The sequence below is a fragment of the Mesoplodon bidens genome (assembly GCF_964165515.1).
Source record: "Mesoplodon bidens genome assembly, chromosome: 18".
NCBI lineage: Eukaryota > Metazoa > Chordata > Mammalia > Artiodactyla > Ziphiidae > Mesoplodon > Mesoplodon bidens.
Window position 1 is genome coordinate 40,198,952 of NC_138175.1, and position 26,440 is coordinate 40,225,391.

Below are 26,440 nucleotides of genomic sequence, written 5' to 3' on the forward strand. Positions count from 1 at the left end.
TCCAACCAGAGAGACTGTGGTCCCTCCAAGCGACCGGGGGGGGGCGCGCTCCGGGGCGGGGGCGGTGCCTGCTGTGGAAGGGGAGAGGAGGGGAGGAGAGGGGAAGGGAGGGGAGGGGAGGGGAGGAGAGGGGAGGGGAGGGGAGGGGAGGAGTGATGCAGCGGTGGAGGTGGCACAGTGCCCAGCCACTGACAGCCCCCTCCCTTTCTCCTTCCCCTCCCCCACTCCTGCCTCTCTCCGGCTCTGGGTCGGCCACGCCGGACCCTCTCTCCCCGGCGCTGCGCTGGGTCGGACGCCAGGTCTGCGCGCCGCGGCTGAGCGCCCACTTGCCTTGCGGAAAGAGCCGAGGAGGGACCGGCGAAGGCGACAGCGGGAGGGCTGGGCGGGAGCCGGAGGAGGTGGCAGTCGGGAGTCAAACCAGAAGGAAACTGAGAGGCAGAAGCTCTCGGCTCCGAGGCGCACACTCTCTTGGCCAGGGATGGGTCCCGGGGCGGCCCAGCCCCTGACCGGCCCGCCGGGCAGAGACTGAATTGCGGGTCCCCATCGGTCCAGCGTATAACCAGAGAGAGGGAGGCACGGACCGATCGCCAGTAGCCTCCCGGCGGGACCTCGCATTCTGCGCACCCCGAGCAGCGCCCCCAGCCGGAGCCACGCCGGGCAAGCCGGCGAGGGAGCGGGGCTGATTGGCGGCCGCCGGCGGCCGGGGGAGGGGGCGCCGCGCGGGGCCATGGCAGGCTCGGAGGCGTCCTAGCCCGAGCCCGAGCCCGAGCCGAGCCCGAGCTGCCGCCACAGCCGCCTCTCCGCGCCCGCTCTCCCGTCGCCGCCGCGCCCCCTGCGGGAGATGGAACAGAGGAAACGGCTCGGTGCCCCCGGATACCTGCCGCCGTTGTTGCTGCACGCCCTGCTGCTCTTCGTTGCCGACGGTGAGCGCGGGAACTTTGCTGCCGCTGGGGGCTCGGGGGTCCTTGCCGGGGCCGCCAGAGCCAGCCTGCCCTTGTCGCCGAGGAGGAGGAGGAAGAGAAGGGGAAGGCTTCACAGTCTCCAGCAATCCCGGTGTGCAGCCCGGGCCCGGCGGGGTAGGGGGTGGAGAGAGGCGAAGGGTCGCCGCATCGCTGGCGCCCGCGCCCGGGTCGTTCGGAGCCGGACAGGGGCTCCAACTGCGGACAGGCGGCTTGCGGGGTGCCGGGAGCTGGCGCTCCCCAGCCTGGCTCTGGTAGTGCGGCCAGGCGCGGGGAAGAAGCTTAAGCCGCCCCTGCTGCCCCTCGCGATCTGGAGGGAAGCAGCCTGCAGCGGTAGCCGGTTACCCCTGCGGCCCGGCAGCTGCTCGACCGAACTTTGCCAGCGCCTGGGCCACACGAGTAGCTGGGGGGTGGGAAGCACACGGCCAAGCGAGCCGGGGACCGACCGTCTCGCCTAGGGTTGCCCCAGGCCTCCGCCCCACAGCTGGTCACGCCTCTCTCTTCCCCCGCCCCCAGCTACATTTACTGAAGTCCCCAAAGATGTGACAGTGCGGGAGGGAGACGACATCGAAATGCCCTGCGCGTTCCGGGCTAGCGGAGCCACCTCGTATTCGCTGGAGATTCAGTGGTGGTACCTCAAGGAGCCGCCCCGGCAGCTGCTGCACGAGCTGGCGCTTAGCGTGCCCGGCGCCCGGAGCAAGGTAACCGGCCGCCCACGCGGCGCCAGTGCTCATCCGGCCCGTGTCGGGCGGCTGGGGTAACCCGGGCGAGGAAGGCAGGGCGCCGCCCTGTGGTGCAACCCATTTCCTACCCTCCCCATGCCCACAGCACCTTCAACAGCCGCATTTGTTACCCCCAGATCCCGTTAATTCACTTCCTTCGCCAGAAACCTCCCCGAACTCCACGCCTAGCCCCTAAGAAGCCGCACCTCATCTAGTTCGCCTGCTCTTGCTGGCTGCGGGCCCAGAGGCTGATGGGTGCTGGGTGTTGAAAGAAGACCCCTTGCTGGGGCCGGGCTTTCCCTGCCCTCTGCCACTCTGAGGTCCCCAGGGCACAGGGCCAAGGAGTTAAGCTCCTCTGGGCTGCGTTCCAGAGGCCGGCAGAGCACGGTGTACAGGTTACCTCCAGCCCCCGCAGGATCAGAGGGACTTCCCACACTGCCCATCTGCCTCTTAAACCACAGTCTCTAGCACTGGCTCTCTCTCTCTCCCTCTCTCTCTCTCTCTCTCTCTCTCTCTCTCTCTCTCTCTCTCACACACACACACACACACACACACACACACCACTTACCTACCCTCTACCCAGAGTCCCACCCTTAGTTACTGCTCACATCTCCCACTGGGTCCTGTCCAGACACACCGGCCCCTCCATCCAGCTTTTCAAGGGGTTTAGAGAAACACGGCAGGGAATGAGGATGCTCCTCCGGAGGGAAATTGGCCTTTCTTCCCACCGGGTGGCAGTCCAGCCTCCCCTCTTTGGCAGGCAGGTGTGCTAGGGCAGCCCCTCCTTGGCCGGGCGCCATGCTAGCTGCAAGCCCTGCTTCCTTCGGGGTTAAACTGAAAATCCTGATGTCCTTCGTGCCCTCAGCTGTGGCTACCTTCCGAGCGGTTTCGAGTCCCAGCCCGCCTGCGGAGGATCCTCTTGCAGGAGGCTCATCTGAGTTCCCTGAGCCTGAAGGCCGACAGCCTAATATCTCTCTCTCCCTCTTTGCATTTTAGGTAACAAATAAGGATGCAACTAAAATCAGCGTAAGTGTGGAGCCCAGCGCGGGCCGCGGGAGACCCCTTCTGGCCGCTTTGCGCCCCGCAGCTTCCTCCCTTTTAGAAAGGCTCAGCGGCTGTGCGGTGTAGGGCCGGCTGCTTGGCGTGTCGAGGCGCCATCTGGTAGCGGATAGGGTTCTCTTTCGTGTAAATCAAGGGTTCCAGGCCTGAATCTCCTTCCTCCTCTGTACATTCACCTGTAAAACTCTCCTTCAGTCTCCTTGCCCTAGCCGCGACCGGTGCTCAGACTTGTGGCCCCCAGTCGTGCCCCGCACACACCCGGCGCCCAGGCGGCGCCCTCCGCTGCAGCCCTCTCCTCCGCCTGGGTTGCGGGTCTCGGTGCCGGGTGTTGTGGGCTGGCTTGGGGAGTTGTGGTAGGGGGAGGAGTCTTGCCAGTGTTGGGGAGGAGACGTGCCCAAGCTTTCCCAGCTGGAGCGTGGAAGTATCAGGGCCTGGAGACGACCAGGTCTTATGCTCGGTTCAGAGGTGACGGTTCTCTGGGAGCTCGGTGAGGGCTACAGAGCTGTTGCTCCCCGGCGTCTCCACCAGGCCGCAGGGAGATGAGCTTTGTCCGGAGCTTCATGCTGCTGCGGAGAGGCAAGTTCCTAAGTAGCAGGGACTGAGCGGGTCCCGCAGCAGCCTCTGCATCACCTGCCTCCTTGGGAGTGCGGAGGGTTAGCTGAGAAGGGCTGGATCCGGGAGCAGGTATATATGCGCACTCTGAGGGCAAGGCGGCTTTCCTACGGACACCACCCCGGTCCACCGGATTCTAGAATTAAGGAACGTTAGTGCGAGTAGATGTGGAGGACCGGACGTAACGCCATGCCTCACAGTGGATGCAGGGCCGAGCCTGAGGTTTCTCCAAGGTGCCAGAGGGAGGAAGAAGGGGTGGGTTCTGAGGCTCTGAAGGGAAAGTTATGGGAAGACGCGAAGGTAGGTTTGTATGAGCAGTGGGTGCAACCTGAGGCACTCCTTTAAGATATGGGGCAGCTGGAGACTCGATGCAATGGGCAGGGCCACCCACCGAGGGTCCACTCAGAGTTGGGAGCTCCATACCACTGGGGAGCCACGGGGGTGAAGGAAACCTGAATCGTGATGATGGGCAGAGCCGGGTCTGAGAGGTGTTGGGGTGCTGTGGCCTGGGAGCGCCCTGCGGGGCTGGGCACAGCTGCACTACGCTGGCCAGGAGCGCGGATTGCGGGCCTGCCCATCCCGGCCTCTGACCCCAGCCCCCGCTCTCTTGCAGACCGTGCGCGTCCAGGGCAATGACATCTCGCACCGGCTGCGGCTGTCGGCCGTGCGGCGTCAGGACGAGGGCGTCTACGAGTGCCGCGTGTCGGACTACGGCGACGACGACACGCAGGAACACAAGGCCCAGGCGCTGCTGCGCGTGCTCTCGCGCTTCGCGCCGCCCAACATGCAGGCCGCCGAAGCCGTGTCCCACATTCAGAGCGGCGGCCCGCGTCGCCACGGTCCCGCCAGCGCCGCCAGTGCCAACAACGTCGGCGCCGCGGGCCGCGCCACCTCGGAGCCCGGCCATGGCGACAAGAGCCCGCCTCCCGGGAGCCCTACCGCCGCCCCGGGTCCCGGAGTCCCCGAGGCCGCCGCCAACTCCGCGGCCCACGCAGCAGCCGCCACCACCGTCGCGGCCGCGACCGCTGCTTCGTCAGCGTCGCCGCCACCCTGTGAGGCGGTCCTTCTGCGCCAGAGGCACGGCTCGGGTAAGGGCGGCGCCGAGAGGGCGCGCTCGCGCGGGGGTGGCTCTCGCCGGAGGGGCGGTCCAGCTCGGGTCGTTTGCGGATGCACAGTCGTTGGTGGTTCATCTGGGTGCGCCCGGGAGTGTTTTCCGCAGCCTCGCTTCTGCGCTCTTCCTGCTGTTTTCCTGTCTTCACTGTTGGCCGCTTGGAGCATTCAGGACGTGTGTTTATGAGTGTGCGGGCTGCCCAGCCGGCGACTTCCCGCTACACACGGGCTGGAGGGAGGGGAGCCCTCCTTGCGTTGGGAGAACTGAACCCCCGCGAGCTGCACTCCGTCGGCGGTGGGCCTGCTTTTCTCCTGGAACCCTTAGCGCCTAAAGGGTGGGCACTAGCACCCAGTCTAGAGTGAGAGGAGGTGGTTACAACTCAGGTCTTGTAAGTCCGGCTGCTGCCTGACTGGACTGAACAGACAGACTTTGTTCAAACCAACACGGGTGGCCTGGCTGTGTAGGCTCTGCTCTGCTTGGCTACCTCCAGGCTGGTCCTAGACACAAGCTCTGCTATAAATCGCCACTCCAGTCTGCTTTAGGCCCTCGTGGTGGGGGGTTGGGGGTGAGGATGGAGCCCTACTATTGTTAGAAGGGCACCCAGAGGTTAAGGCCTGCTCTCCTGGGAGCTGAGAGGGTTGGGGGAAGGGGAAGGGAGTGGTGGTGAGATGGGAGTCAGAGAACAGAGAGTAAGGACAATGGACTGACTGCAGAGCAGGCAGCTCTGGAGAAGGAGGGGCTGCTTAGCAGTGGTGGGATTTTATGGAGGGTGCAAGGGCCTACTTCCCAATGTGCCCTTCCTCCCAAGGCATCCCCCTCTCCAACTCAAAGATGGGGCCTCAGAGATGAGCTCAGCCCCAGTGCTCACTCTCTGTGTCTGACTTTAGGCTCATCACTCCCTCTCAGTCTTGTGTGATGCGTAGTCCCATAGAGAGCATCTCTACTGTCCTTGTGTCACTGGGAGGCTGGGCTCTGGGACAGTCGTATATAAACCTACTGGGGGTGGGGGGGAGCACACTGTCATGCCCTACTCTCATGGTTCTTAAAGTGCAGACCACCTGCCACCAGCATCAGCACTTTATAAGGATGCAGGCTCCTGGGCTCTCCTGCTGAATCCGAGGAGACAGGCATCCTAGCCTCCCTCCCTGGCTGATTCTTAAGCCTTCAAGCAGTTCAGACCCTGCCAGTTGTCTTCCACATCAGTTCAGTTGTTTCTCACTAAGTTATACTCCCTGTGGGAGCTTCTCCATGTGGCTCAGACTGCTGGCTACATCTGGAAGCCTCGTCCCTCTTAGGCTCCACATGGCTACCCACAAGACCTTCCCCCAGACTGTGGGGGAAGGTGGGTCAGCTGGGAACCTGTGGAGGTCCTCTCCCCAAACTCCCCCACCTGTCTTGGAGCTTTCCCCCATATTAATTTAAGATGATACCAGTTGCTGTGCAAAACATCAAAATGCCAGAGGCTTAACACAATTCGAATGTATTATTTCTGGTTTACATCACTGGGGGGGTGAGGGGGGGTGGGGGGGAGGAGTGGCTCTGTTCCATGCAGTCATTCAGGGACTCAGGCTGACAGAAACTCTACCATCTTTAAGAGGCGGCTTCCAAGCTCACTCTAGGCATCAACATACAGCCCACAAACAAGGGAAAAGAGAATGGAAGCAGCCCTTCTTAACCCACTTCCCTGAGCAAACCAGGCCCTAGGGCTCTAAGGCACACATTGCATGTGATGAATTGACTTCTTTCTTATGCATTTAGAATGGATCTAGTTATCTGTCATTCTTGTAAGATTGAGAAAATGGCCACTCAGATCATTGTGGTAGGGCTTAATTCTCTCAGAGAAAAGCTGATATGGAGAATGGCAAAGGAAGTTTTTAAAGGCCAGGCCTAGAAGTGGTAAATGTTCATTCCACCCTCATCCATTGGCCAGAACTCAGTCAGATTGTTCAACAGATGCAAGGCAGGCTAGAAAATGTCCTCGGCTTGGCAACTGTTATCCAGCCTCATCTCTTCAGGGTGGAAGAAGAGCCTGAATCACGGGGTACGTAGCCATCTCTGACTAGCACACAGTACGTATACTGGAAAAGCGCTTACTCACTTGCAGGGTGACTGGCTTAGTTGATGAAGAAAACACCCTTCTGCCCCGTCCTCTTGGGCACTAGCAAGTAAACATGTGTGTCTTGAGCTGGAATATTCCTCTGGGATATCCCATAGACCACGAGTAGAGCGGCAAAGCAGAGGATTTGGAAGGCCAGAAGCCCAGATATGCATTGTGGCTCCTTCATTTACTGGCTGTGTGACTTTAGGCAAGTGGCTTACCATCTCTGAAAGTACTTCTTTCAGAAATACTTTAGTAATCCCTTACCTCAGAGGGAACTCAGAATGGAAATTGCTGTATAAGGTTCATTGTTATCACCAAGGCCATTATCTGCTCTGGCCAAAGAGGAGAGGTTGAGGGAGATGAAGCTGAGTGGCTGGTGGTTGGCAAGCTGTGGAGGGCCTTGAACGCTGAGTGGAGCAACAGGGATCATTAAAGCCTTTGGTCAAGGAAGCGCTGTGTGAAAAGGGATCATTCCTGCTTGAATCTCCCTTGCCCCCTGGCCAGAGCCTGACCCCCTGAGCCTAACCAAGGCTGACCTGACTATGCCTGCCATGGCTGGTCAGATGTCCAGTCTCTGGGCTCGACCACAAGGAGGCTCCACGGTAACTCATCACTATAGCAGGAACCCAGCCATGGAAGGTGGCATGGACAGTGCCCTTCTTTCTGGAAGGTCCTCAGGTTAGCCCAGTTCTGATGGCACCTGCCAGCCACAGGACAGCATATTAATGCCCACACGGATAAGGGCAGCAGCCCAGGCAGGGGACTCCTCTGCCCTCCCTGGAGTGGGAAGGAGTGTTCATTTCCCTCCAGAAAGCACAGCCAGCTGGGCTCCCACCAGGGCTGACAGGGCAGCGCAACTAGGATAGTGGTATGGTGGCCCCTAAGGTCTCTGTTGCCCAAAACCATTGCTAGCTCCTGAACAGGCCAGTAACCATGCAGACATATCTCAGAAAGAACCCCAAATTTCTCTCCATCTCCATTTTGGAAGGCCAGTAAGGTGGGGCCTTCAGCTGGAAGACCAAAAGGCTTGTAACCTCCACTCTCCAGGTGAGGTCTTGGGAGAATCACTGTGCTGTGGGCCCCTCTGTGTCCCACTCTGGGCATGGAGAAGTGGATTAGAGGACTTCTAATCCACAAACATACCTGAATGGCTTGATCCCAAGGAGGGACCCATACCATCCTAAGTGCCCCATCTCACCTCACCACTCAAGGCTGCCAAGCCTGTGGGCTGTGGACGGAATGAAGACTGCAGACTGTGTTATGAGTCACAGCATTAGTAACCTTTCTATAGGGCTGTGTTGTTGAGCAGCGCTTGGGCCTCCCGAGCCTCCCTGGGATGCAGCAGGCCAGCCAATCACTCAGAGCCACCACCAGCATGAGTCAGAAAGGGAGCTCGAGGCGGTGACCTCAGGCTTGCTCCCCCCCACCCACTGTCCCCACTCTCCTCATTCCACTCTCAGTTCTTGGCAGCTTAGAGGGGAGGGGACGAGGAAGGACTATTGCCACTTGGTTACCAGGCAAGGGTGTTTGCAGAGTATAGCAGTGAGGATGCTGGCAAAGCAGATGGCACACTCAAGCAATCATGGAGGAGAGGCAGTGAGAATATTTTTTAAAGGTGTGAACAAGGTTAGGACAGCTAAGGATGAGAACTGGGCCCCAGGGCTAGTAACACTGAGAGCCACTGGCCAAAAAGGGCCTGAAAGGGGCAAGGGGAGGGAGCAATTAGCAGAACCAGAGAGGTTAGCTGGATGGAGAGGCCTCCCTGAAAGAGCTGACGCCTTGGGAGAGGGACACAGCCGACCCACAGTAGCCCAGCAAGAACCTCGCTCTTCTCCTGCCCTCCAGTTCCCTGTCAGGGCCTCCCATTGGCCAAACCTTCCTGGGCACAGAGGGTAAGGGTACCAGGTGATGCAGGCTATACAGGCCAGCTTCCAGGGGCTCAAAGCAGAGTGGAGAAAGCCGACGGGTGGATCTGGAGGGACAAAGGGAATAACTCAGCTCTCAAGGGAGGAAGATGAATTCTGCCCCACCCCAACTCCAAGACAAACCCAGAGCTGAGTTTCTAATTAAAGAGGTCACATAAGGCCTGGGTTGAGTGGATACACTAGCTGTTTCAGATTGGCAACCTCAGAGATGGTCCCAGCCCGCCTCCCCAGACAGTCACCTGTTAAGCAATTGCTCCTGGGAGAAAGTCAGAAGCCCCAGACAACACTGTGTTGCTGTGTTTTTTAAGCAAGACTCTTTACTAATGCTAGGAAGGGATGAGGGTACTTACTCAGAACTTCATACTTTAGCTACTGCACAGCCAGGCCAGAAAAGCCTTCCTATGCTCCATACATGCCCAATGTAGCCAAATACATATTTGCACTAAAGGTTTATGTGTAAAACTCATTCACTTCACATCTCATTTGTCAAAAGACATTTTGATATTTGTGCTTAAAAATAACATGGGCTAGATTAGCACAGCAGAGCCAGCACAGGAGATTGGGCTCCTTCTTAGCCATGTTCATAAATCTGACTCCTAATTAATCTGAACACTGAAAATATTTCATGAACACTTCGTTGCTGGCTGCCATTTCCAGGAAAAAAAAAAAGAAAGAAAACAAAACGGTATCTTCCAGATAAACCCTTCTAGCTGGAAAGTTGCCACAGTGAAGCCAAGTGTGGCCTTAACAGAATACAGTTTGCAACTGAAATGGCTTGTATGTTGGCAAGAGGTTCCCCTCTGCAGGGACCTGGGGATCAGCTCTGTGGCGTGTGAACCTCTAATTAGCCTTGGAGCTCCGGCTTCGAGAAGAGCCACCATGGCCCCTACAGAAAACCAGCTGGATGTGGCAAACTGCTGCCTGGTGCCCACACAGAGAACCGGCTCTCAATATTTCAATTAATAATGAGAGAAAGACAACCAAGGCCATAGGTGTGATGGCTTTAGAGAAACTGTTACTGCTGGGAGCCATCAAGAGGAGCATCCTTGGGTGTGGCCATGGCAACCGTAAACCATGACCGAAGGGGACTGTGGATAAGGTGAAGGCACTTACTCTCGACCCATGCGCCTGGTGGATAACAAAGCTGGCGGAAACAATGCCAGCGTGACCAGGGAGAATCTCCAACTAGGCCAGCAAGCCAGGCGACAGTCACCTGGTCTTCCCATCTCCCTAGGCCCACAAGGACCTGAAAACCATCACCTTAAATAAACAATCCACTCTTCCCTCAAGCTCTGATGTGACTCAAGGATCATAATTAAAGAGAAAATAAATGTGGCAAAAGTTGTCCCAGAGAAGAGAAAGTGAGGCTCTCTGAGCATCCTGAAAGAGAAAATTAAAGGATTTCATAAAGGAAATGGCTGAGCCTCACAGCTGACAGGAGGCACCCACATCAGTGGCAAACGTGTGTGATTATCAACTACATGGCATCCCCTCCCTCAGCCAGTCCCATGGTTGCCATTAGCAGGAACCAGTGATGGCAGCCACAGACTCAGCTCAGGGCATCAAGGGCACCCATGGAACTCCAGGACAAAGCTGTCTGTGTCAGTGGAAGTCCTGAGGGACAATAGCCCCAATCCAGCTGAGGCAATCAGAGGAGGCCTCCTGTAGGCAGTGTGTGATTTCAGGCTTGAAAGAAGCTCCTGGGGCTTTGTCCTCCTGCTTAGGTCAGTCGTGGGGAAGTTTCTGGGGGCCTCTCTTTTCCTCCCCACCCTGTGGCCCATGGATTGAGAAAGTCACACCAAATGGAAGTCGGCTCACTGTGCAGCTGTTCTCTCAGCATCAGGGAGACCCCAAATTAAGGATGGAACAGCTGCACTAAGGATTGTAATAATGATAAATATTACTTGCCTTTCACTGAGTACTTAGTGTATGCCACACACACGTCTCACTGATGTCCCCCCTTTCTGCAGTTCTCCATGACTCTTTCTGCACCACTTCATCCAACAGTCCCCTCCCCAGAGCCCAGACCCTTTCCTCAGCCAGGGTGGCAGCCCCACGGGAAGGGCGGAGAGCCAGGCTTTCTAAATGTCACTGGGAACCGAACCCACCAAGGAGCTTCTCATTAAATATGCCAGGCACACATTTTAAAAGCTCTGAATATTAAGGATTCCCCAAGCATCCATGGGAATAAATGAGGTCAAGAGCTTTTGTAATATGATATTGATTACTTCTGCCCCATGTGGACAGAGGCAAGGGCTTGGCTGTGGGCTAAACTTCTAGGCTTTACGGCAGATGCCGACTTGGTTCTAAGACACTTTTGCAGCACAAGAGAAAAAAAAGCATCATCTTTTCTATTCCCCCATGCTTTGCTGACTGTTACTAGGCATCTCTTGGAAACTCCAAAGCAGTGAGAAGCTTCACTTTGTATTAGGTAAGGGCTGCAGGAGAGTTTAGATTACAACCAAACAGGCCCAGCACCTGCAACTACTGATCCCTACCTTTTCCTTATGAAGGATGGAAAACCTCCTCCCCTGGGATGTAGCTTCTGGGGGAAACAGCCTGCTTGTTGGTGGTTTTGGTGTTCTCAGGGAAGGTGTGCTATAAATACAACATGGATTACCCAGTTCGGCCTCCTCTGGGTTAGGGTTTAGCTGCCATTGAACAGAGAGCCGTGCAAGCGGCTGCCAGGGGTGCTGAGCAGCAGTGAGGGCGTGAGGCCGGCCGAGACCTCACTCGAGCCTCCTCTCATGCCACGCCCTCCATGAGACAGCCTTTGAGAGGCAGGCCATGTGAAGCCTTGTCGCTGCATCAGCAATCCTGGGTGAGGCTATTTCTGGAAAGTACTGGTTGTTCCATTCCATCATTACCACCCCCCAGGCTGAAATAGCAAAGCTACTCTGGACTGGCTTCTGGTCTTTGTGGTTCAAGGAGAATGTTTTGGGGGGCCCACCATTCACCCACTCAACCACGCCCTCGGGCTCGGCTCCGTCCATCTCAGAAGTGACCACCCTTCCAGAGGGCTACTCATGTGTGAAGGCCAGCTGTGAATAGAGCACCTCCCAAGTGCACCCAGCTGGACACCCAGCACTGTTAAGGGGGGAGACCATGGTCAGTCAGGGCCTAGACAAGATCTCTTAAAGGAGCTGCCCATTATGGTGGAAAAAACAAAACAAACCTGAGAGAGGCTGACAAGAGTTCAGGAGAAAGTGTTACCACTTTTCCAACCGCTTAATTCTTCCTCTGCATTTCACACATTCAGCTAGCTGTTCAGCTAGCTGGCTAGTAGGCAAGCCAGGGTTTGAATGCCAACCCATCTCCCTATTTCTGGGACTTACAGAGCTCCAGCCACCCAGAAGTCACAGTACATGCCTCATTCTCTCACCCTTCGTAAGTACTATGCTTCTCATTTTCCATGTGAGTCCAGCTGCTTGCATTCGAATCCTGATCCAACGCTTCCTGCCTCCCACGTGCAAGTTCTCACGTCCGTTATCATCTGGATGGCACCAGTGCCCCATGCCAGAAGGCGAGGGGCAGGATCAGAGGAGATAATCCACAGGAAGAGTGGAGCTTAGCACAGAGTCTGGCACCTAGAAAATGCTCAGTAGATGCTGATTCTTATTATCAGCATTATTCGTGGGAATGGCACTGACTGTCCAGGGTCGCTTCATGAGGCCTGGGGGCTGGCCTTGGGGTTCCGATCTTGAGACTTCGCTCTGAGACGAGTCTCCCTCCGTGCACTGTACATGCCATGGGGCTAAAGGTGAGGAGAGGAGCTGATGGAGCTTCAGAACAGAAAATGGCCTCAGATTGCCAGTGGCTCAGTGAGGTGCTATTTTTGTCCTTTCTCTCTCCGTGCCATTTGGAGGGGGGAGGAAAGGAAATGGGGATGATGCCACGTCCTCATCCTTGTCTGGTTGCAGCTATTTTGCATGAGTCAGGAGCTCCTTGGTGAGCAAGGACAGGTTCACGATGGTTCCTCGTGTCCCACCTGCACATTGCACCATCACATCTGTGCACCTGGCCCCCTAGTGATGGTCAAGCAGCCAAAGAGCCTCCAGGGCCGGCCTAAGTGGAGAGGAGGTGCCCAGGGTCCTCCTCACTGGGACGAGATGGAGCCACTTGTGTGGGGAGGCCGGGTGCCCCGCAGGGATGGGCGTGTCAAGTGTCGGGGCTCGGGCCACTGTTGCAGGCTCAAGCCTGCACTGTCTTCCACGTGCTCTGGCATTTTGTCTTTCATATCCATACCTTCCTGGATCCCTTCGCTGTGGCTCACAGCCTGATGACTGCCAATAAAGGTGCTGCTTGGCACCCAGGGACCAATGGGGAGAGGGTAGGATGAAGAGCGGGCTGCATGCAGAACCAGGAAGCCAGGTCCCCTTCAGGCCCCACATGAGCCTCCCTCCCACGCAGCACTGCAGGCTCATCAAGAAGGAGGTCTGCCTGCTTTTAACCGATGCATATAGCCAAAGATCCAGAGCCCCTCCCTCTCCTGCCCCCCACCACCGCCCCCACCCTTCGGCTCTCCTCAGGAAGGTCTCGGTTTTCGTTAAGCCAGGAAAGCCCAGCTGCAATGTCAGTCCCGGTACAGTGACTCTTATTACAATTGATTATCACACAAATGCCGCCTAGCCCAGAGAAAAGATCCTTAATAAACCCCCGGGGAGATGGAGCTGACATAGTTCCACGGCTCATTCTGAGCTGGGGTAGGGGTTCCTAGCTAACTATATCTGGTCTGGCTAGGGCCAAGGGGTGGGGGCTGCCCAAGGCATCAGGTAGACCCCACCTCTGCCTCAGGGAGGAGCTGATGGCCCAACAGTGGTGGCCAGACTGAGCAGCAGGTACTCTGAGAATGAACTCAGGGCTCAGCTGGGACACAAAAGGGGCTCAGAAAAGGTGCAGCCAGGGTGGGTTGGTAGTGGGGGATCACTCCACAGAGGGAGGAAGTCTTCCTGACCCTGCAGCCCAAGGGGTCTCATCCAACCTGAGCACTCAGAAGGGCCCCACTGCTCTCTTAGGCCCCCAACGTTTCCCTCCTGTCCTGGAGTCAGTGCCTGACTGAGCACCCCATCCAGACTGATGCCCTGGGAAGGCAGGCCCAGTTCTTTTTCATGTCCGTATCCCTACCACCCCACATTCACGTCCACTGGGCCTGGCACTGGTTTGTTCAATCATCCATTTACTCGTTCATTCAGAAAATGTCCATTGAGCATCTTATGTGCAAGAAATATGCTAGGCACTGAGAACACAATGTGAAAAAGACCAACAAGGTCCTGGGAGTCAGAAGACAGAGAGACAGACATTGATCAAACAGTCACATAGCAAGTAAAAATTTGCAGCTGTTGCTGGCACTCTAAATGAGGGACCCATGGGCTATGGGAACTAAGAATAGGGGGACGTGACCCAGTCAGGAAAGGGTCCCTGAGGGAATGACACTTAAGCCATAATCTGGGAGATGATTAAGAGTTGGCTTGAGAAAGAGAGAGAGTAGGGCCTTCCAGGAGGAGGGGACAGCATGTGCAAAGATCCTGTGGCAAGGCCTGACAAAGAGTTACTATGGCTAAGGCAGAGAGAGCAAGAAGGGTTGCAGGGGGAAATTAAAGTCAAGAGTAGTTCAGGAGTCAAACCCCATGGAGATGGAGGCTTTGGCTTTTGGCAGTGGATGGGGAGCAAGTGGCTGGCAGGGCATGATGCTTTTTGAAATGACACCCTAGCTGCAGTTGTGGAGAATGGAGAGGTAGGAGCAGAGTGGATGTGGGGAGACCACTTTAGAGCCAGTGATCCAGCCAAGAGATGGCAGGGCTTGGACTAAACGTTTGGATGGATGAGTGACGGGATGGATGGATGGGTAGCAAAACAAGTATCTGATGAGTGAGTGAAGGGAAGGATGTGTGACTGGATGACTGAGGTTGGGGGTGGGTGGGAGGAAGGATGAATGGACATGTGGATGGGTGGATGGATGGAAGGAATGTGTGGGAAAAGGGTGTGACTGGGTGGATGGATGGGTAAATGGGGGATAGAAAGAAGGATGAGTGGATATGTGCATGAAACACGGATGGGAAGTTGAGTGCATGCGGCATGCAAGATGGGCCTTGCAGGAGGAGTGGGGCTGGGGCTGCAGACGCGCCTAGGGCTCACATTTCCCACACCTGCACTCTGCACACTCAGTCCGCGTCCTCCAGGAATGGGAGGCCACAAGGAGAAAGGTCCCAGGTGGTGGCATGGCACAGACTGGCTAGGCCCAGAATTTCATGCCAGGTCATGCTTCTGCCTGCCGTCCCAGGCCACAGAAAGGATGGGTAGAGCAAGGGGACACAGCCAGTCCCCAGCCTGCCCCAGGTCCCCGAATCCCTCAATCTTCAGAAGGTACCTCTGTCACACGCTGGTGAGGGGCAGGAGCAGGGGACCCCTCCTTCTGCTGGACACCGGGCACTCTGGTGGATGTAGCCTGGCCAAGACTTGATGATTATTGGCCATGTAAAAGTTAATATAGATATATTTTTTCAAGCATTTAAAAAATCATACCTCCAGGTGGGCAGATGAATAACTGTAGTCATGTTAAAGACTAATGTAACAAAAAATACACAAGGCAATAATTCATAATGCATTCTATTCTACAGAGTCATATTTTAATGCGTGACATATCCTGGGCAGCTCCTCTGTGCTAATTTTATTTAATGAGCACATGTTATAGAATTTTCAGAGCACTATCCCTGGGTAATTAAAATGTGTTAACCTTTTCAGTTAAATTGTGTTTCCGAAGAAAAGTCCTCAGTGTGAAACAGAAAGAAATATCCAGGTGTCACCGAGGTGGAAGCTAGAGGAAGGAACTGCTGTTGTGTCCTTGCTGTGCTGGCCTCAGGGACCTGCAGCCCTTCTCCCCTAGCCTTGGGCTTCCAGTCTGTCATTCCTGCTTTTTTCTTGGCCAGGCCCAGCTCCACTGAGTGGGACAAGGGAGCCTGAGGCCTGGACCCACACAGAGAGAAGGCTTCACTGAGCAGGCATTAACTGAGTGTTCACTGTTTGCCTGACCTGGGGAATTTGGGGCACACTCTGCCTCGAGGGACATAAAGGCTATGGAGGGGACAAGTGGGATTTAAACAGGGCTGCAATGCCCCAAAGAGGGGAAGGGACCACTCACTTGAAGCCCTGACAGGTCTCCCTTTCCCCATCTGTGTAATGGGCACACCAGCACTCCGGCATCTACAAGTCCATGAGTTTTAGGTCTGGAAGGGGCCCTGGAGAATCTCTAATGAGTGGTTCCCAAACTTTGTTCCTTGGAACCCTGGGCCCCCAGCCCTACCTCCAGCTTCAACCAGAGAGTTCTGCCTCTATTTTTTTTTTTTGGGGGGGGCCTGTTGTGTGAGTATTTTTCCACACCGCCCGGCATGTGGGATCTTAATTCCTCAACCAGGGATTGAGCCCACACCCCCTGCACTGGAAGCACAGAGTCTTAATCACTGGACCGCCAGGGAAGTTCCCCCTCTAATGGTTTTAAATATTGGGGTTCCATGCAGCATTTAGCTTGAAAAAGGAGTTCCACTGTTTTTTTGTTTTTGTTTTTTTTCCGGTACGTGGGCCTCTCACTGCTGTGGCCTCTCCCGTTGCGGAGCACAGGCTCCAGACGCGCAGGCTCAGCGGCCATGGCTCACGGGCCCAGCCGCTCCGCAGCATGTGGGATCTTCCCGGACCGGGGCATGAACCCGTGTCCCCTGCATCGGCAGGCGGACTCTCAACCACTGCGCTACCAGGGAAGCCCCAGGAGTTCTACTGCTTTAAAAGATTTTAAAACACCTGATTTACACCAAATATTTATATATATATATATATATATATATATATATATATATATATATATATATACACACATACATGCATATAGATAAATATATAAATTATACAAAATATACAAATACATTTTTATATTTTTATGTAATTTTTTTCTCCTAAGGGAAAAATTTGAAGTGGTTTATAAAGCTGCACGTGGCATAATAGAACAAAAATTATTTAATGAGCAAATTGGAATAAAGGGAAAATGGTGAAATTCATTTGAGAAAAGGTAGACAAAGAGATGTGTGCACACAGTCTTGGGCAGTTGAAAGGTCAGATAGCGATGGGCCTCCAGCCCCAGTGTGTATTTGAAGATACAGCTTGTGTTTAAGATGACAAACATGAAACATTTGGCTGATGCCTGGCGCACATCATGCCTGCTTAGACTGCTGGGGGAGTCTAAGAAAGACTCCCATTCATTCGTTCAACAAACACTTTGTGAGCACTGCAGGTGTGGGCAGGGTGCTAGGTGATGATGGGTTTACCCACTGGCAGAGGAGACAGGAGTCGAAAGGTAAACCGCAGTGGCTGCCCAAACACAGCCCAGCATAAATGTGACTTGCTCCAGAGCCCATGGGACAAAGGGAGCCTCCAGCAGGGCCAAGGAGGACGTGGTGTCTGAGGGAGCCCAGTGGAGGGGAGAGGCAGGTGGTGAATGAGAGGACAGTGGGTAAGCAGTGTGGAAGGATGCTGGACCCGGAAGGGAGAAGTAAGGGTGCAGGGGGTGCTGAGGAGGGACCCAGTGAGGAATTAGGTCATCAGCCTAGATGAAGCCTGTAGGGGTTTGGCGGGGTGGGGGTATGATGTGTACTTTGCATTTGAAAAGGGCACTCTGGCCTCTGGCTAAGCAGTTGCCTGGCTAGTTGGGTTAGTGGCTGTGGAGAAGCCAGTCAGGAGTACTGCGCTGCCCACCTGAGCGCTGATGTGGTAAGAGGGAGGGTTAGAGGACCAGGGCAGGGGTGGGCCTGGGGCAATGTGGGTCGGTGGGGGTGGTGAGAAGCCGACAGATTAAGAGCTGTCTTGGAGGTCACCTTGTGGGTGTCTCTGGGCTGAGCCTCGGAGGATGGGTGGGCTCTGGGCAGGAGGGAACGGGAAAGGGCTATCAGCGCCAACAAAGGCCTGGGGGGCACGAAAGTGAGGGCACATGTGGCCTCTGTGCAGCAGCCCAGTTTGCCTGGAGCTTGGGGCACCTGAGGCAAGTGTGGAGGCAGGTGAGGCAGAACTTTCCCCGAGGGTAGGGTCAGGAAGGCATCCTGGACTTGATTCAAAAATACCAGGGAGTAAACTAGAGATAACTCCTCTACTGCCTACCAGCTGTGCAACCTTAGGCAAGTCACTTTACCTCTCTGTCTCACCTGTGGAAGGGCATAGTGGTTCCTACCTCCCAAAGCCTCCTGAGAGGGTTAAAAGAAAGAATTCTCTTGGCACCAAGAACCAAGAACCACAGGCCTATTTGCATCCCGCAGCCTCAAAGTTTAAAGAATATGAATGGGCAGGTGGGAGATCCTTCCCTGAAGATGAGGCTCAGAACTGAGAGAGACACCCCACACCATCCCTGCCTGGGAAGTACCCTGATACTATGGTCAGGGCTGCCCCTGGCCCTGCAGACACCAGCCGACTAACTGTAGGGAAAGGCCTGTGAACCATTTTCATTAAGTGACACCATTAAAGGATCATCTGGGGCAAGACTTCATTTCGAAGGAATTAAGAAGCTGGAAAGGAGCTAGCAACAAAGCTGACCACATTAAAAAGCCATTATAAATGTTAAAATACAAAAAAAAAATCTCATTCCCATGCTCTCTCCCTTAGAAGCAGCCTGGAGCTGTGGTCTAGCCGAGACACTGTGGGAAGAAGAGTTCTGGCTCTTCATCCCTGAGAGTTGGTGTGTGTGGTAGTTAGGTATGTGGACAGAAGCCAGATTGTCTGGGTTCATGTTGCAGATCTGCCATTTATTTTAGTGTGGCCTTGGTAGTGCTGCTAGATTTAGCAAATAAAACTATAGGACACCCGGTTAAATTTGAATTTCAGATAAACAGTCAATAGCGTTTTAGTATAAATACGTCCCATGCAATATTTGGGATTAACGTATACTTAAATTATCAGTTGTTTATCTGAAATTCAAATTTAACTGGGCATCCTGTATTTTATCTATCAACCCTAGGCTTTGGGCAAGTCAGTTTACCTCTCTGGATCTCAGTTTTCACATCTGTAAAATAGGGATAAAATAGTAATTCCTGCAGTAAAGAGAATGGGATTTCAAATAACATGCTTGCCACAGTGCCTGGCCCTATCAGGAGCTAGTCAGGTTTGCTATCATTATCCTGAAAGTGCTTGGCTTGGTCTACTTGAGCCTTGGATGTGGGTGGGGCTGCTTGCTGGGGGCAGAGGAGGGGAGGGGGCCTGGGGCCAGCCCTCTGGCACGTGCGGTTCCACCATGGCTGGAGAGGTAGGATATGTGAGGAAGCCGTTTATGGGGCTGGGGGAGAAGGGGACACGGGCAAGGGCCACATGAACACAGACATTCATTTCTGCCAAGCCCTCTGTGTCTGGGTGCTCAGAAAGGGCTGCCTGGAGGAGGCGCACTTGTTCCAGGCTTGAGGTACAGGTCAGACCCAGACAGAGGAAAAGGAGGACTCAGTGGTTCTGCAGGGTGAGCCTGGAGTGCACTCGAGGTGCTGGCAGGGAACAGTGGATCAGAGCGCAGGACTGGTGGCGGAGGAGCAGTGGGGGTGAGGTTGCTGGGGAGGATTATGAAGCAGCCCCAGCTGTGGCACTGACATGGTAGCGCTTTCTCCTGAGGGCAGAGAGAACCCACTGAAGGTTTGCCCCTTAGGGATAGTTATCCAGGTGCGTCAGAAGGTGGGAGATAGGCACGGGGTGGCAGTTGAGGCCGGAAAACACTTTAAGAGGTCACTGCTGCACTGGGGCCATGGCAGGGGAGAGGGCACAGTGAGGCGTGGCTAAAATAGGCGCGACCCCTGTGTCTGCCCCCTTTCAGCCCGGGAGCACTCAGGCTCCTCCCACTGCCTAGACAAGGAGGCTGCCCTGTGGGCATCACTCCCAGTAGACATGCTGTCACCCACCAGGAGGACAGCTTGTTCTCAAACCCAGGAGCCAGCTGCCTAAGGCTGGGGTAGGACAGGCCAGCAGAGCAGGGTCAACACAGGACTGAGGGACCCACATCTCATCCCTTCTCTTGCATCTCCACATCCCACACTTCCAATTTCCTTTAAAACCCAAGGCCATTTGTTGCTCCTAGTTTTTGCCCTAGTTACCAGCGCACATTAATCTTATGGCAGAAATTAATTCTGTCTAATTCCGTTAGTGCTTGATTATTCCTTGCTGACTCCCTTTGAATAAATATCCATGAAGAGGCTTAAATTAAAACATCAACAATGGACGTAGCCTCTTGCAAGGTGGCATCTTCCCACCCAGCTGTGGCTGGGCCACCTGGCCTAACCAGCACAGCGTCCAGGGGACGGCAGAGAGCCAGAGTAGGATGGGTGCAGGTGGCCATCAGGAAGCCAGGAATGTCAGGGCAAGGAGGGCTAGCTCCCCGTCATCACACAGTGGTGTAGGGATGAAGTCGGCTGAAAGCCAGGCCCCCTGGATCCCACACCAGAGCTGGCTCAGAGGTTGCAAACTCAGTCAGCCACAAAGGGCCAAGTGTGGGGGATGGAGGTGAGTGAGGCGGGTTGGGAAGGGAAGCCCGACTGCACAGGGGGCCAGGGAGGTAACTGGCAGCCTCCCTGTGCCCAGCTGGGGGTCAGGAGAGAGCAGTGAGGAGGAGATTCCTGCAGAGAAGACAGCTGCTTGTCGTGTAGCTTGGTGACTAAGCAGACCCAGAGCTGCTGTGTCTTGGGCCTTTCCAGTAGACATTCGGATCTGTGCTTTTAGGTAGAAGTCTCCCACATTTTACATGTTGGATTATAATTTACAATTTTTAGAGCTCTGTGTGCACCAAGTCAGACCCTTCTGCAGTCCAGATTGAATCCTCAAGTGGCGACTTGGTGCCTTTCTCTTGCCCCTGGGCTCTGTGACCTTACGCATCTCCCCTGCAGATAACGGCATGGTGCTTAACCATAGCCAAGACGACTCCTAAGAGCTCTCTCTGTTCTACTCCACAAGCCCCTGCAAACGCACAGAGAGACTCCTTGTACCCTGGCCCCAGGAAGCTCCAAGGGGAGCCTTCCTCTTTGGCTGGGCTTGGCCACCACCACACTCACAGTGTGGGTCCAGGATGGAGCTGGGTCAGGGCTGGGGGTGCAGGGCCAGAGATGGGAACAGGGTGTAAGAGCTGGTCTGTTCCCAGCTGCCCCAGGCAGACAAACCGTGGTCTCCATGGTAAGTGGATGTCCAAGTCCACCCCATAAAGGCCAGCCAAGCTCAGACTGTTGCCGCTTGGGAGGTGGCCATCTTCTCTCATTCTCAGATGGCAGCAAAGGGGGAAAGGAATAGAATCCAACATCCACGCTGAAAGAACCTCATCTAGGGCACTCCACTTGGTTTTCTAGCATTTTTAGCCAAAAAGCCCTTATTCAAAAGACATGTCATGACAGCACAAAATGCTGAATGGACGTAAGTGGGCTTGCTCTTCTTGACACAGAGGAGGGATCTGTCCTCCAGACGCTCATAATAGTCCTGATGTTAGGAAATCCATGCTAACGGGTGGAGTGGCTTTGTCCACTGAGACTGGGCTAGTTCTTTTCTGGCTACCTGTACTCAACATGGGAATATCCTAGAGCAGCGCTGGAGGGGGCAAGGGCAAACCCACAGAGTGAACCTCCAAATTTGCTTAGGTCACAAGAGCAGAATCAGCCTGTTAGCCATTCTTGCATGTAGAACCAAACCTCAGATGTGTCTTAGTTTTACTTACTCTTCTCAAACCTGAAATAAATTTTTAGTTTTTAAGCTATAGCTAAAACAAGCAAAACAAAAAAATACAGGCTTTGAGCAACACCAGACTCTGAGGGGCACTGTTTTCAAACTCCTGACCCAGATTGGCCCCTCGGCTGCAGCTCCCAGGCCTGCAGTGGGGAAGCGGAGAGGTTACAGCTCTCTCCTATCCACAGTCTGCATGACAGGTGCTGCAGACCACAGCCGGGACAGAGTTACCCCTGAGACCAAGAGAACCATCCATGATCCTAGAAGCGTGGGCTGGGCAGGTGGAGGGAGGGCAGTGTCTGTCCTGGCTAGCCATCCCCACTGGTCAGCTGGGGAGCAGCCCACCATGATCCTGATGCCTGCAGAGTGGGAGTGGTCCCCTCAGTGCCCCCAGGCCTGTAGGAGTCCAGGCCAGAGTGGGTGTGTCCAACTACCACCTCTGCATCCCCCCAGGAACCAGACTCACAGGCTTGGCCTCCAGACAATGTGGGCAAAGTGAGGATCCCAGAGGGTGGCTGGAGCCAAGCCTCCTCCTTCACTTTCATCACTAGGTGATAAATGGCCCCAGAGGTTCCCTGTTGTTTTCTAACATGGTCTTTGGAGTTTTGCCATTGCTGGGTAAATAGAGAAGCAGGATTTTCCAGTGGACGCTGCTTGGACTGGCGCCTTTGCTGTGCCCATGGGTCTGGGTGAGCCCACATTTTGGGGAGCTCCTTTTAAATGGCTCTGGCGTGAGTCTTATCCCACTCACCATCCACATGATAAAAGTTAATATTCACAGAGCAGCTTTGATTTCTTTAAGAATGCTTAACAACATGGTGATATTTGTTTCATATAAAGAGTGAATCAGCTACTACTCCATCAGGTGCTTCCCTTACCTCTCAAGCAGCCTGATTTTCCAGCTTAACCGTGACATAAGCAAGCTTCTGCGTGTTGTAGAGCTGCCCCCAGTACTCCTTAGGGAAGGAGGCAATAGATAGATTGTTAGCAACCAGTCATCACAGCAGCCTCCATGTCCTTAGGAACACCAGGAACACAGACCTCTCCATGCCGCGTGATAAAAGAGGCCAAGATAGGAGGTCCTGCCTCAACTGAGGAGCCAAAGGCACCCTCCTGGCCCCTGCCCTGGAGGGTCGAGGTGAGCCCTGGACAGCAGTGGGCAGTCCTAGCTTGCTCCAGGAAACAGTGAGAACAGGGACGAGGGCAGCAGATGCTGAGGGGTGGGGGGAACAGCCAGGTGCTAGACAATTGTCAATGGCCCTCCAAGTGGATAGTATGTGCGGAGGGGGACAGTGGGCTGCCAGACTCCTGCATGCTAACCCATTCTGATGTGAAGACCCCTCTTCCTCCAGGAGCAGCCTGGAAGCCTGTCTTCCTTGGTCTGTCCTGGCTCATTTGGGTATCCGATGAGTGATGTAGCAAGAGGTTCCAAAACCTGAGTCCTCCTTTGCCCAGAGGTCCAGGCATGCCGGTCGGTCTTGAAAACAAATGCTTGCGGAGATAGTTTCCCCTGCTTATTCTATCTTGGAAGATGTTTCTCTTAAAAGGAGGACAACCCTCAAAAGTGGTTCTTCTCCAACACTTTTCAGAAAAGGAACTGTGTTGCCTGTTTCATTGACATTTTATTCACTTCCAGGCTGTTTGAGGCCCTTTTGTTTACATGATTGTATCTATCAACGAGCTTTTGTTGTGTAGCACAAGACCTAAAACTTGGTGGCTTTGGTGTGACACCACAGTCATCCGTTTATGTTATGATTCTGTGGGTCAGCTGGGTGTTTCCCCTGCTGGTGTCTGTCAGGCTCATTCATGCATCTGTGGTCATCTGCCCTTTCATTTGGGGGCTGGTTGGTCTAGAGGGACCTCTGCTAGGATATCTCCTAGCTCTTATCCTGCAGCAAGCCAGCCCAGTCTTCTTCACATGGCAGTGGGTTCCAAGAGCCACAGAGAAAGGGCAAGCCTCAGTGCACTTTTCAAGCCTTTGCTTGTTTCACATTTGAAACTATTCATTGGCCAAAGCAAGTCCTGTGGCCAGCCCCAGCGTGAGTGTGTGAGGGCATTATCATAGAGTGTGGACACTGGGGGCAAGTAGATGAGGGAGGATGGGGCATTTGTAGCCATTTTTCCAGTCTGCCACTGCGATCTTGCTAATCTGGACCCCAACCTGGTGAGACATGCCCTGCACATATTCGTTTCATGGAGCCATGCATATGCACATGCCCATTTTATGGAGTGTGCCACAGGACCCAGAGAGGTGAAGGGTGTTGCCCAGGTCACACAGCAACCTGGCCTGGAAGCTGCCCTGGTGCCAGCCCACTGCCCCACACCACCTCCCTTAGTCCCCTCTATGGCGATGCTGGGTCAGAGAGAGGATGAAGTACCACCCAGGAGCCAAACCTAGCTCCCCCCACCCCCAGACATCCACCAGCAGAGACACTGAAGACCCTGGTGTCCACCCTCCCCAGATATTGGCCTCTGGGAGCTACCAGTCCCATCCTCCAAGCCCCGGCTGCTTCCCCCTTGGCCCAGCACAGTGGCAGGCTGGTTGTTTCAATCCAGGGTCTTTTAAAAGTCTTGTGGGGGCTTCCCTGGTGGCGCAGTGGTTGAGCGTCCGCCTGCCAATGCCGGACACATGGGTTCGAGCCCTGGTCTGGGAGGATCCCACATGCCACGGAGCAGCTGGCCCCGTGAGCCTGCGCGTCTGGAGCCTGTGCTCCGCAACAAGAGAGGCCGCGATAGTGAGAGGCCCGCGCACCGCGATGAGGAGTGGCCCCCGCTTGCCACAACTAGAGAAAGCCCTCTCACAGAAACGAAGACCCAACCCAACACAGCCATAAATTAAAAAAAAAAAAAAAAAAAAGAGCTGGTGACACGTACGTGCGCCGAGACAGCGCGAATTGGAGAAAAAAAAAAAAACCTCAATAGGTTACCAGAGTAATTCAAGGTAAACTACAAATAAAGGATAATTGAGACAGAATTTTAAAAAAAAAAAAAAAAAAAAAAGAAAAAAAAAAAGAAAAAAAAAAAAGTCTTGTGCAATTTTTTAACATTTTATATGTGAGTAGGTGAGATTGTAATAGTGGGAAAGACAAGTCAACAGTATTTGGAGGCAAGTTAAAATTTCTCCTCCCTTTTCCTGTGCCCACGGTTCTGCAGTGTTCACCTTGCCTGGCTCGCAGCCCATTTGCCATGCCTCCTGCCCCTGAGTGCCTTGAGGATCTGGAGTTCTATTGCACACATACATCTGCTTTTAAATGCCTCACGTGCTTGTTTCTGTCTCGCTTGCACGGGCCTGAGTGTCAGGGTTTGCAGGAGCAAAAAGATCGGCACCAGCAGATGTGGAAGCCAGTGGGCCCGGTCTGGCCACGTGAGCCCTGTGTGCCCAGGAGCCAGCGCTCTGCCAGCTGCATCCCTGTGTGCATGCATCTGAGCCTCGGTGAATCCACCCAGGCATCTGGCCTTCCATCAACTAGTCTGTCATTGCAGCCACCCTCATCCTTCCCAGAGACACGTGTCAGGGAAGAACAGCAAAAGAAGACCCAGGTCTTTGGAGTGACCACACCATGGTCCTCCCCAGTGACAGATGGCAACAGGCAGGATGTCAACTCGGGCCAAGCTGCACGGAGGGCCAGGAGTGACGACTGTGTGAAAAATTAATACCCCAAGGGAAGGTAGCACGTTTGGATTCTCCTGTCCTTGTGCTTCTCAGTGGGGGCTCAGAACTATGTGCAGAAATGATTGACCTTGGATAAGACAGGCACAGCGGATGGCCTATGCCCTCTTTTATTTCAGATCTTCAAACACAACCCTTGTTTTTTGAAAATGAACAGATGGAATCCTGGCATCTCAAGCCAGAATGGTCCTGGATCATTGGTCCAACCCCCCCTCCTTGTACAGAGGGGAGACTGGGGCCCAGGACACAAGAGTGATTTGGGATTGAGGGAAACACCTTGGATAGAAAAGACAAATGGCTCTTCCACCTGGAAAGGGGAGGAAGTTGTGGGTTCAGGCCCAGCCTTGTCAGGGAAGCCACAAATCTGGCCGGCCTGGCAGCAGCTCCTGCAGGCGGCTAAGTGGAAGTGGCCACAACCTCTGTACCATCTGCTTGGCACAGGGAAGGGCCTCCTGTGTCTCTCCTCCCAGGTATGGAGCTCCAGCCCAGCTGGCTAGGTGGGGTGAAGGGAGGAGAGGCCTCTGTATGTTGCAGGTGAGCAGGGCGGGGCTGGAAACTGCTTCCACGGATGCAGCCCAATTCTATGCAAGTTAGTAGTGATGTCCCCAGGGTTTGGGCAGTACCTGGGGCATGCACGGTGCTTCTACACTGGCTCCTCTCAGTAACCCTGGAGGCATCATCCCACTCCCAGGTGAGAAGCCTGGAGTTCATGGGTAGGCTTTCGCCCAGTTACACAGGAGGCCTTCCAACCAGATGAAGACTTTATGACAGACAGATGGGGAGCTGAGCAGGCAGCCCAGGTGGGGAGGATGAAGACACGATGTTACCGTCCCAGTCGTGGGCCAGAGGCTTGGGTTAGAGGCCACACTGAAGGAGCAGATGGGAGTGACCTCCCACCAGGACAGTGCTTGGGTCACTCCTGGGGGGCCCTGGCCCACCCACCTCCACCAGCCAGTGATTGCTGAGCGCCCCACTGTGACCCCAAGGGCTGGACTGACTGACTGTGGAGAGGACTCACGCACAGACATCAGGATGCCCCAAGCGGGATGTTTGTGAATGCAAAACTGTGCAGTTCAGGCAGGAGTTGGAGGGACTGGAGTTGTGTGCAACCATGGAGTCTCTCTGGAGGAGTGGGGAGCTGGGCCTTAAACACTGAGGCCACTTTGCAGCGTAGTCTTGCGGGTGGGGGTGGAGGGGGAGCATATTGTCTTCCTATTCAACTAAAATAATGTTTGGGTTTGGGATCTACTATCTAGCGCACACCCCTGAGGCAGGGGCACCCCTGTGTCTGACTACGGTGAGCTCCTGTGCGGTCGGTAAATAGGAAGAGAGCGCAGAGCAGCTGCGTGCCAGCTGAGTACCAGCTGGGTGCTGACATCAAGAGCCCAGCCGGGGGAGGGCTTATCCTCCCCCGTCTGTGCATAGACCGCTGGGTTCTGGTGAATCAAGTGTTAACCCTGTGCCTCTCTCGTCCCCTGCAGGCACCGGCCCTAACTATGCCACAGACCCGCTCCTGTCCCTGCTCCTGTTAGCTGTACATAAGTTCCTCCGCCTGCTGGTGGGCCCCTGA

General features: G+C 54.8%; 1 protein-coding gene across 1 annotated transcript; it reads left to right on the forward strand.

Moving 5' to 3' along the window:
- Positions 1-841: 841 nt before the first annotated feature.
- VSTM2B (V-set and transmembrane domain containing 2B) lies at positions 842-26,440 on the forward strand (the record flags this gene model as incomplete). The annotated part of the gene is made up of 5 exons (XM_081217090.1): positions 842-923; positions 1,476-1,660; positions 2,678-2,707; positions 3,966-4,440; positions 26,352-26,440. The coding sequence occupies 5 exons, from the start codon at positions 842-844 to the stop codon at positions 26,438-26,440; spliced, it is 861 nt and encodes a 286-aa protein (XP_081073216.1).